This window comes from Grammomys surdaster, unplaced genomic scaffold (assembly GCF_004785775.1).
Source record: "Grammomys surdaster isolate TR1022 unplaced genomic scaffold, NIH_TR_1.0 242, whole genome shotgun sequence".
NCBI classification, from domain to species: Eukaryota; Metazoa; Chordata; class Mammalia; order Rodentia; family Muridae; genus Grammomys; species Grammomys surdaster.
This window is the reverse complement of record NW_021604687.1, coordinates 8,158,456-8,169,672: the sequence shown is the minus strand read 5'-3', so window position 1 is coordinate 8,169,672 and position 11,217 is coordinate 8,158,456. Positions and strand designations below refer to the sequence as shown.

The 11,217-nt window shown below is 48.2% G+C and overlaps 1 protein-coding gene across 1 annotated transcript in view; it reads right to left on the bottom strand.

Moving 5' to 3' along the window:
* The window catches only part of Dpp6 (dipeptidyl peptidase like 6), a 613,823-nt gene that overhangs the window by 80,477 nt on the left and 522,129 nt on the right, over positions 1-11,217 (bottom strand). Inside the window, exons 9-10 of the mRNA XM_028774777.1 lie at positions 10,651-10,805; positions 7,587-7,684 (exon numbers count right to left, since the gene is read on the bottom strand). Of these exons, the coding sequence (XP_028630610.1) occupies positions 7,587-7,684; positions 10,651-10,805 (253 nt within the window). The remainder of the gene's footprint in view (positions 1-7,586; positions 7,685-10,650; positions 10,806-11,217) is intronic.

Below are 11,217 nucleotides of genomic sequence, written 5' to 3'. Positions count from 1 at the left end.
TGCATGCTTCTCTCTCTCTCTCTCTCTCTCTCTCTCTCTCTCTCTCTCTCTCTCTCTCTCTCTCTCTCTCTCTCTCAGAGGGGCTAGATATGCAGCAGGGCTGACTGTCGGGATGTGTAAATACTCTAGTAGGTAGAGTATTTAGAAAGTATTAGGAGGTGTGGCCTACAAGGTGGCCTTGTTGGAGGAGGTGTGTCACGAAGGGTGGGCTTTGAGACTTTACAAACCCATGCCAAGCAGTCACGTTCTTTCTCTGCCTGTAATTTCTGCATCAGAAGTGAGCTCTCAGCTACTGCTCCAGAGCCATGCCTGCTTGCCTGCTGCCACATGTCCCGCCATGATGATCACAGACTGACTCTCTGAAACTGTAAGCAACCCTCCAATCAAACGCTAATGTAACTGAGACAGATGGCACAAGGAAAGGTTCCGATTGCCCTATAAGGGCACTGTCAAGAGGTTTAAGAGAAGGGAGGAAGAGGTGATATTTATTTCTGCAGCTCTCTCCTCAGAGTCCTCTGTCAAACCAAGGTCCTAGACAATTGGTGGCTTGTTCCATGTGGCTGTCTCTGCCCTTGTGATCCAGTTAGAATACACCCCACCTGTATCCTCAGTACTTGGACAACAGAGTACCCAATGTTCTAGGTCTCGGGCTCTACAGTTTCCTAGTGTCTACTGGTCCAGATCACTTCTTTGTAAGCATCACCCCTGTAAGAATGTGAAATGAAGTTCATTTGAGGGTTGTCTTTTCTCTTCTGGAGCACAGGCATGGATAGTCGGGAGGACAAAAAATACGTGTTCACAGCTGTCTCTTTCAACACAACGCCTCACCAAAGAAAACATTAGCCATTGCGAGAAGAGTCTTTAATATATCAGGCAAATTTCTGAGCGAGCCCTATGAGTATCTCAAGGACTCAGGTCCCTTCTTTCACAGATGAGGAACAGAGAATGACTTCTGAGGTATGGGTGGAAGAAGTGATCACTGCAGCTCCCAGAGAGGGCATCATTCATGCTCAGCCTGGTACCAGCTTCATGACACTATCTTGTTGCCAAGGAAACATCTAGACTATCTTGGTCATGCTGGGCTGTGTGAATAGCCTATAGACACCTGCTTGGTGCCAAGGCCACTCATGTACCTTTCACACCTTCTCTCTGTGAGGATGGTAGGGGAAGGCCTAGTGTCTGGCTTTTCTCTCCTATTTCAGTTTCCTCTATGCTGGGCATGACCCCAGATCTTCTCAGCTCCATCTTGATACTACCCTGTCTATTTCTATTCTGGCCACTGGGAAGTCGCTCACTCTGACCTTCTGGGGTCCTTACACTGAATGCATACCTTCCACATCTGATCTTAAGTTAGTGTTCCCCTGTGGCTCACTAAGGGCTCCCAGTGCCTGCTCACTACTTCTGTGTCAAACTCTATCGAGACCCTCTGTACAAGACTCTGCTTATCACAGCCCCAGGACACACAGAAAAGCAGGACCTGCCCACCTGGTGACACCAAACAGAGTATCAGGCTTACAGGGAGCCCTTTGAATATATCTCCTCACTGTGAGAATCTGAGGGGAGACTGGGGAGGAGAGGCTTCTGCTTCCAAAGGAAGCTGAGGGCCAGGGAGGAGCTCAGGTGGCAATGGACTCTGGCTTTAGAGACCCAGGCCTGGTCCTGTAAAGAACCAGGGGTCCCTTTAGCAGTCACCTGCCCTCTTCTTGTTTTTGTTCTCTGTAAGTCATGGACGGATGTATGAGGGAAATGAGAAATCTTTAGAAGCCTTAGCGACATCAGGACCCTTGAGACGAGACGGTCGTGGGGAGACCAAAACAAAACACCGACCTGTTGGCAGACAGCAGGTGTACATCCATTCTCCCATGGCTTGGTGCACGCAGGCACGTCTGAAAACACACTGCAGGCCAGAGTCTGTCAAGTCCTGCTCTCTTACAGATGTCCTCAAACCAGTGTCCTTGTTTGCTAGCTGTGGCTCAGGGGAGAAGACTAGCTGTCACTTAAGACCTTTGTATTTACCATCAACAGACTCAGCAGCTTTATAACATGGTCTGGAGAAACCTTGTCCAGAATGCTGCTGACATACTCAGATGTCAGTCCCGCCTTGTACTGATGGCTGCTCTTTTTGCAGGCTTGCCAAAGAGCTCATCACTCACTACTGCTTACTGACAACATCCTCAGAATGCTCCAGGTGCCCCTGACACCTGAGTTAGCACCGAGCGTTGGATTTTCCCTGTGTCTCCCCTGGAAATGCATCTAATCAGATTTCTGAGACCCCAATTTCCAACTCCTATGAGCTAGCATTTTAACTAGTGAAGGTGCCTAATCCAGTCATTGGTAGTGACTCTGTGACATCCTTTGCAGTGAATCTATGGGACAAAGGTTTCTCACTCCCCAGCCTGGAATGACTATGACTCCCATCACCCAGAAGAGCTTCTTATCCCGAGTAGCCAAGACCCACCACAGTATGGCACTGTCTCTAAAGCAGAGAGAAGAAAGGCAGAGTTTCATACATGTGTTGGCATAGGCTGTGCCATGGGTACTGGGTGTAGAGGAGGGGCTGGTGGTAGAGAAGGCTTGGCAGTATCAGCTGCCCAGGAAATGGAGTTGCTCACCAACTCCCTCTGTACAGTTTGGGTGTACAGTATGTTGGCTGAATGCTATATACACACTCATGGACATGGACAATCTCTACATGGCTGTAGGGGAAAACAGGGAGAGAACAGGCACCTATATCTTCACTTGTAACTAAAACATATCCCTGTCTCTATAAGTAGCCATATTTATATCCAGATCAAAATGTATATCTATGTTTAAAAAATTATAATTTAAAAAAGATGTATTTATTCATTTTTATGTATATGGAGTGCTTGTATGAATTGCATACACCACAGGGTTATTCTCAGTTCTCCTTAACACGTTTCCCAAGATGCCTCTGATGTTGGTAGGTTCCTGATGTGTTTGTGAGGTGCTCTCAACACTTCCACTGGACCCTCTCACTCTGCATTTGGCTCCTGCCCCACCTCTTTACAGCAGAAGGCTGTCACAGCGTTGGGGACTGTGCACTCCCATGGAGGATCGACATTGCCTTAGTGCCAAACAGCTCATGGCACATAGAAAACCTGAGGGCCTGGGAGCCAAGTGGAAAGATTTACAGGGCCAGTGTAATACAGTAGCAAGGATGTCAGGCTGGGGAGAGGCCAAGAACAGCCATGTGTCAGGAAAACCGACACGGTGTCTGGTGTCTTTCTTTACTCTATGCCTGCCTGCTGTCTGTAGGCCTGCCTGCTGACTGTAGGTCTTCCTGCTGACTGTAGGCCTGCCTGCTGACTGTAGGTCCTCCTGCTGACTGTAGGCTTACCTGCTGACTTAGGCCTGCACTTCCAAGGTTCTTGCCTACTTCTTCCTACATTTTCAAGGGCATTAAAATTTCTCATAATTGTATGTGTGTGCCACAGTGCATGTATGCAAGTTAGAAGACAATATTTGTGAGTTGACTCTGGATCAAACTTGGGTCCAAGTTTGCAGCCAGGGCTTGGCTGCAAGTGTCCTTACCCACAGGCCCATCTCACTGTTCCTTGAGGTGTTTGAAAAAGTTCCCTTTACACCCTACAAGAGGCAAGGGTCTCGTTTCACTTTCTAAATTTGAAGTATTACTTTTTACTTCTTATTTTTGTGTCCCTGTATATGTATGCTACATGTGTAGGGCTGCCTATGGAGACCAGAAGAAGGTGGTAGAGTGCCCTGGGACTGGAGTCAGGGGCAAATGAGATCCTGCAAAATTAGGAGGAGCATCCCTTCTGGTGTTGACTGCTTTTGTCTTACTAGGCAACTTGTAACCCTGTTGCTGCAGAGGACTCTTCTGGACTCTGCCTGCTGGAGCAGCAGGAATCCAGCAAGTTCATTGCCACATGTCTGCTGAATTATCTCCAGATACGCGGCTTCTCCAATGGCATCTGGACCCATGTGGCACATTCTTGCATCCTTTGTTAACTCTAGAGTTAAATCAAATCTTCAACTCAAGTCCCTTGTCTCACCTGAGACTCGCAATTTCACCGCTTAACTGAGAATGCCCAGTGGTGATGCTAAGCAGCCGGTTAGCAACACAAACAAGAACTTCATTGGTATATAGGAGACTCTTGAGGGGAAAGCTGTGGCCGGCAGAGAATATGGCCAGCCAGAAGACTGATGGCTGCATGGGCCAGGCCTGTGGTCCCTGCACTGCCTCATAGAGTTCGACAGATACCCAGAAGACTACTAGTTTCTTTGGAAAGTCAATGATGTCAAATGATGTTTTTTTCTGGGGCACACAGGATGTCTGGCTAAAGCAGACACAGGAAAGACTGTTCTTCTGAAGCAGACACAAGCGAAGGGATGTTTTGATATGGCAGACACATGAAAGGACATGTGATGAAGGAGTATAAACATAACCCCACAGACAGTTGGAGTAAGAGCATTGAGCATTGATTCGGTTTGCTCTCCCTCACTATTCTACTCTAACGACACACAGGTATTGGTTCGCCTTACATAGCATTGTTGAGCTCAACTTGTGGCAATGCTGCCATTGAGAGAAGAACTGCTCATGAGGTTCCTGCTGCAGCTTAACCCATCTCACAGCCTTGCCTCGGGATGGTTGGTGAACTTGGAAGTTTCTGAAAGATTTAACTGCACCTGCTAGTTTGTTCAATGTGTCTGTCTGCTGAGAGCACTGTACTGAAGCTGCTGGCTCGTGTGTGGTGTCTGCCTGCCTAGAGGACTGCTCTGCAGCTGCTACATTGTATTTGGTGTTTGCTACAGGACTGACCTATGGAGAAAGAAGATTGAGCTCTCCACCAAAGAACTATTGCTAACAGGTCCCATTCCCCCATATCCTAATAACTTTTCCTTTCCACTACTTCTGCTGGGTGGTGGGCTAGAGGAGAGGTTGAACCCTTACTAAAAGTGGTTGCAAAAAATTTATGCCTACACTACACACTTCTGTAATGGGAACTTTCTCCCTCGTTACAGAGGAAAGAACCAGCAAGAGAGCCTGGTGATGTCTCAGACCACAGAACTGAGTCCAGTCTGTGGGCAAGGAACCTCATTTCATGTCAGGGATTATGTGTCTGGAGCTTTGTTGATGTCAGAAAGCCTCTTCCATTCATTGCTGGGGGTGAGTAGAGAGGAACCAGGGCAGATTCAGGACTCTGTGATGCACAGGGGAGCCCCACAAGACTCAAAAGTTCTAAGATTTCATGTGTGTTCAGGCTGAGAAATTCTGGTCTATGACCCGGTCAACTCCAGACAAATGGCGTCTTTTTTTTTCTTGCACTTCCATGATTCTTCTCAGGCCCATGGTTGTTTACATGGTTGTGACACTTTGCCTGATCTCTGTCTCACCCTCTATACTGTGGGCTTCGTGCTCACTCACTACTAAATTCTTAGAGTTAGGCTGAGTGACAGGCAAATACCAACTGTGCTCGCACTGAGACTGCACTCTGAAATCTCTGAGTGCATCTTAGAGAACTCTCTACTAGGGCCAGAGAGATGCTCAGAGGCCAAGAGTATTTGCTGATCTTGAGGAGGACCTCAGTGTGGGTTCCCAGCACCCACACGGCGGCTCCCAACCATCTGTAACTCCAGTTCCAGGGGATCTGACCCCCTCTTCTGGCCTCTGCAGGCACTGAGTGCTTGTGCTGCACACATGTCTAAATGCCGGCAAAATACTTGTAGACACAAAATAAAAACAAATAAGCCATAAAAACCAACACTCTCTAGGCAGTGTGACGAGAGTCAGTAGGTTGAGTAGCATCTGTATGTCACAGATTTGTGTTGTCCTTGAAGCATGCTGCTGCATTTAGTGTAAGAAATCTGAGCAAGCAGAAGACCTGAAAGCCAGCGTTCAAACTTTACGTACTGACTGCAGCTAATTTTTCATTGTCCTTGAAGTTAATCAAGCCTGTGGAAACAGCATCACCAAATTGACTAAACGAGACTCCCAATTAACTCAAACAGATGGCTGAAATTTTCCAGGTGACTTTCCGTATTAATTCAGCATGTTGGCTGGACCGGGCCCCAGGAGGCTTGGCAGGGATTGGCTGAGAAGGAAATGATGGAATAGAGGAATCTTCAGGAAAGATATGGAGCAATAACCTGAGCTGATTCATTTTCGCTAAGAATGTCAGGCAAATTGTCTGGTCTTCCTCAACCGGTGTACATGGAGGGGTCTGCCTGGTGACGAGCCACAGGAGTCCTGCCCTAGGAAGATGCCTGGGTTCAGGTTTATGAGACCTCAGCTGGAGATACCTAATCCTGACTGTTAAGGGGTAAAACCAGTCCAGGGCAGGAAGAGAAAGGAAGAGGCTCTCCTTTTACAGAGCACAGGTTCCAAGCCTGATTTGCCCCCATTCTCTCCCATGGGCACCATGGCATCAAGTCCCACTGAAGAAAGGGTTAAAGGGCCTCAGTAGAATTCTGCATGGGAGGGGTGCTGTGGACCTCTCTGAAGATCATTCTTTTCATCCCCTACCCCCAAACACCCAAGGCCCCTGCACAATTCTACAGGGCTGTACCATGTTGCTCAGTCTGCTAATGTCGAATGAGCACTGCTGCCTTAGTGAAGAAAACTACACATTAGGGAACAGAGGGTTCAATGTCAGGAAGAGAACAGAGGGTGAGCATGTGGTGGGGAACCCTCCCCAGGAGAAGCCAGAACAGCTAGGTCAAGCTCTTCCAGGAGCTGCCAGAAACTTCTAATAATGTGGAGATTTGTAAGTGACTGAAACATGAAGATCCAGGCTAGCTAGATGACAAAACTTGGCCTGGGTGCCTGCTGGGTCTCCAAACAGCGTGCTCTTGGTTCACACAGGTCCACTTACAGACGGGCAGAGCCTTAGATGTGTGGGCCCTGGGATACCACACCCGCTTTCCCTCACTGTTCTTACCACCAGAGGAACAGTGGCCGTGGAACTAGACTCTGGATGGTATCAGTCCCCACATAGCTTGACTTGAAGGGCAAAGCTGATGTTCAAATCCCACCAATGTAGATGGGATCCCAGTTGGCAGCTCTGATTTAACTAGAAAGTCCATACAAAGTTGATGTTGCTAGTGATTGAGCAACGTGATTTCCACGTGTCCTCTGAAGCACATGGCTGCCATCCACTGGGAGGTCTGGCCTTCATAGAGCAGGACCCATCAGGGTGTTACAGCTGCTCAGTTAGAGGTCTTCTAAAATCCTGAAAATGGGATGCCACCCACTGAAATCTGGTTCCAGGATTTTCATGTACCAGGCCATCCATGGGTGTCATCTGTCTGCTGTGTGAATGTCCCTGCTGACACAGGGGCTGACCAGACATGCTTTTCCAGAGGACCTTCCTTCTCATGGGACAGGTTCTTCATCCTGATATATGGTAAAGAATTAAAGTATATGCTGCCTGGTGTTTCCCCTTTATTTTCCCCAGGTAAACAAACCACACATCGGCAAGGAAGGCTGGAAGAACAAAGTGCTTAGAATCTAGCCATTGCTACGAGAGAGAGAGCCTATTCTGGAGATGCTGTATTAATTGCTTCCTTTTGAACTTGTTCCTAATGCAATGGTATGTCACACCAACCTCATGCGAGGGTCATCAGGTGGCATCATCTCCAGGTCGTGGGTGGGTCCGTTCAAACCGATGACATGGAGGGAGATGCTGGGGTTTTCACTGCCAGCCTGCAAAGTGAGGGGACAGAGCTGTGAGAGAGCAGCCTGGCAGGAATGGCCTGGAGTCCACCCTGGCTTTGCAACATCTCTTCTGGAAGACTCATATCCGGGTACTGTGGAGATTGATACTGAAGACTATAACTTCTGTTGAGGACAGATCAGTTGTGTGTCTGCATGTGGCTGTATGTGTGTGTATGTGTGCACATGTGTACATGTGACATTACGTGCGTGTTTGTACCTGTTTGGAGGTTGGAGGGTGACACTGGGTGTCGTGCATCCTTAGGTTCTGTCAACTTTCTTTTCTTGTGACAGCATCTCTCACTGGTCTGGAGTTCACCAAAGCTACCTTATCAGTAAGCCTCAGGGATTTTGTCTTAGCCTTCCCAGGGCTAGGATTACAACTATATCCTACCTCACCCAGATTTTTTTTTTTAATTTGAGGCTCAAACTCTAGATCTCATGCTTGCATGGCAAGTATTTTACCAAGTGAGCTCTCTCCAGCCCTAAACCACGGGATTTGTAAAAGGCAAAGAGATATTTAGGCCAGTTCTTCCTTCCAGGAGTCTTGGCATCTTCCCGTTCCATTCAGTTCACTGAGTCTGCCAATGTCAGTGGGACTTGGTCAGCCACAGGAAAGGGAAGGAAACTGTGGAGGAGGGCAGGAGAGGCACAGCGTCATGGAGTACAGAGTATGCACAGGAGGTACGGAGCACTGGTCACAGCTCACAGGAACGTCTTCATCAATAAGGACCCACAGACCTGACCAGGCATCCTTTCGGTCTGGAGAACGAATTCTGGACTGAAAGAGTTTGGGAGAGATGTGGCCTCATCAGGGCTGGTCTAGCCTGATGTTCTCACTCCCTCTGTACATTTATGTTAGAGAGACTCTGCCCCACAGTAATGAGCAGGCTGGTGTCTGTGTGCCTCAGGGCTCTGACTGTGAGTGGGAGAAGAGGGCAGTAGCCAGAACTGTCAATCAGAGTTGGTGGAATTTCTGTTAAAACGTGGGAGCCCAAGAGCTAAGCAAGATGGCACTTTCCAATCCCTCACAAGTCCCAGAGCATACTACCAAATGAAGGAGTCATAGAGGGTTAGGTTGTCAATGACGTTTGTTTAGGATATATGTATATATGTATGCATGTGTATGTATGATTGGTATTTATTTGTATGGCTGGTGTGTGTGTGTGGGTGTATGTGTGTGGGTGTGTGTGGGTGTGTGTGTGTTGTATATATTAGGGGATATAGAAGGGCTAGGGAGATATGGACTTAGTATCATACATTATAGTTAACTGAGTCCAGCTAGCAGACTTTGTATTACACTGGAGACAGGTGGGGAAAACAGAGACACCCAGTCAATGGCAAATCTGTGAGAGACTGTCCCAGGAGAGGAAAAGAGACAAGGCTGTGGCCTCAGGGACTCATGTTCCTCCACCCTGGGAGCTTGATGGGCACTGGTCACACTCCCCAGATCCCTATGCTGGAGCTCTTGCCTTCAGTGAATAGCGTGTGGGAGTATGTTCTGTGGGTGGTGATTAGAATCAGATGAGGTCATGTGGGTGGGGCCCAATGATGGTGTTAGTGTCATAAAGAGAGGACATTACCAGAGCTCTCATCACCTGCCTTGTGAAGAAGTAATGGCTACAGAATGTGTGGCTGTGGCTCTGCTGGTAGCATGCTTGTCTAGCACTCACAGAAACCTGTGTGAAATCTCCAGCACTGTATAAAATAGGCACGGCGATGCCTGCCTGTAATCCCAGCATTTGGGAGGTAGATGATCAGAAGTTCAAGGTCATCCTCAGCTACACAGAGTTCCAGGCCAGCCTGAGATGTTTGAGATCCTGTTTTAAAAATGGCACTCATGAGAAGACATTTGTTTTGCTTCATCAGGGCCTGGATCGCCAACATCCCAATTCTAGCTAGCCAGGCTGCACAAGAATGCTTCTGTGGTAGTGAAGACACAGAACTGGGAGGAAACTACTCTGGTCAAAGTTGCCCAGGTTTGTGATATTCTGTTTGGCAGCTGGACCAGACAAGCTCACTGTTTGCTTTCTCTGGCCCACAGTTTTAGGAACCAGGTTGAGCTTGCCTTTCTCCTTTGTTCTCATCATGGGTCCTCCACAGATATGGAAGCGCGCACTGCTGGCTTTTAGACAAAGCAGGAGGTCTCAGTTCAAATGTTCTCGGTCAGAGGCAGGCCCAGCATTAAGAGAGTCATGACTGTTTGACTACTGGCCTTAAAGCAGTTTGGTGATGCCATAGGGGAGTAGGTTAGCCAGCTCTGGAGCTGCATCCAAGTTCCTAGATGCCAGCCTCATCCCAGGTGAGAGGATCATGGACCTGGCTTGTGCTTGGATGCTGGATGTGATACAGACAAGAAGTCTGTAGTCCCCTCCTAGTCTACTGTACCCTCCTCCTTGCTGTCCCACTGGCTCAGGCCTGCCATTGTCTGCTTCGGTCACTATACCAAAATTTCAATGACCAGGTGTCTTATAAACAACAGAGGTAAAAACCTCACAGCTTTGGAGTTGGAGTCCAAGACCAGGGTTCCTGATGATTCTGTCTGGTGAGGGCCTGGGCCTCACACATGGAGCCTGTTCACTGCCTCCTCACATGGCTGGAGTGGAAGGGAGAGTCCTTCATAGAACACTAACCCCAATCCTAAAGGCTTCTCACTCATGGTCTGATCACCTCTCAAGGGCCACATCATCTTTCGATCTCAACATATGGATATTGGGGAACACAAGCTCCCACACCCAGCAGTGACTAAAGACAGCATAGCATCACCAAGGCCCCAGAGGGAGGTCCTTCCAACTTCCTGAAGCTGCATGCTATAAAGATCCAGAAGTGCTGGGACTTTCATGTGATGTAATGAGTGTTTACAGTGGTGCCACGAAAGGCGTCTGACAATACTTGGAACCAGTGGGCGAAAAAGCTCATGAATGACTTGGGTTTGAGCGAGCCTGCCCTTTGCCTACCTTAGGATAGTGGTAGGGCTTCACAGTGGGGTAGACAGAGCCTGTATAGGTTGGTAGCTCCATAAGTGGAACCCGGGAGTCGTTGATGGTGGCATAGGCGAGCCTTGTACCATCTGGTGACCACCAATGCGCAATGTGGCTCTTCAGAATCTCCTCTGTGGGAAAACAAAGCAGAGAATGGTGAGCAGAAGCTGATGCTGAGGAGATGGGGTGCAGGGGGCTGCAGGGGGCTGCAGGGGGCTGCAGGGGGGCTGCAGGGGGCTGCAGAGACCTTGGGCCTCTGTGTCTGCTGTAACCTCTAAGCTCCTATTCAGTTTAGCTCCTGCCAGGGGGCTTAGAAGTGTCTTATTGACACTTCTGAATGAAGCTTGACACAGTAAAACCAAAGCTCAGCCAAACACACATGTTGATTGCATGAAATTGGCTTTTGTACAAATTTGATCCCTGGACCTAAGGAATATTTTGTATTTTCTTCTTAACTGTGTAATTATTGGATTTTAATTATCTCATTCATTTTCAATCTCTCTCTCTCTCTCTCTCTCTCTCTCTCTCTCTCTCTCTCTCTCT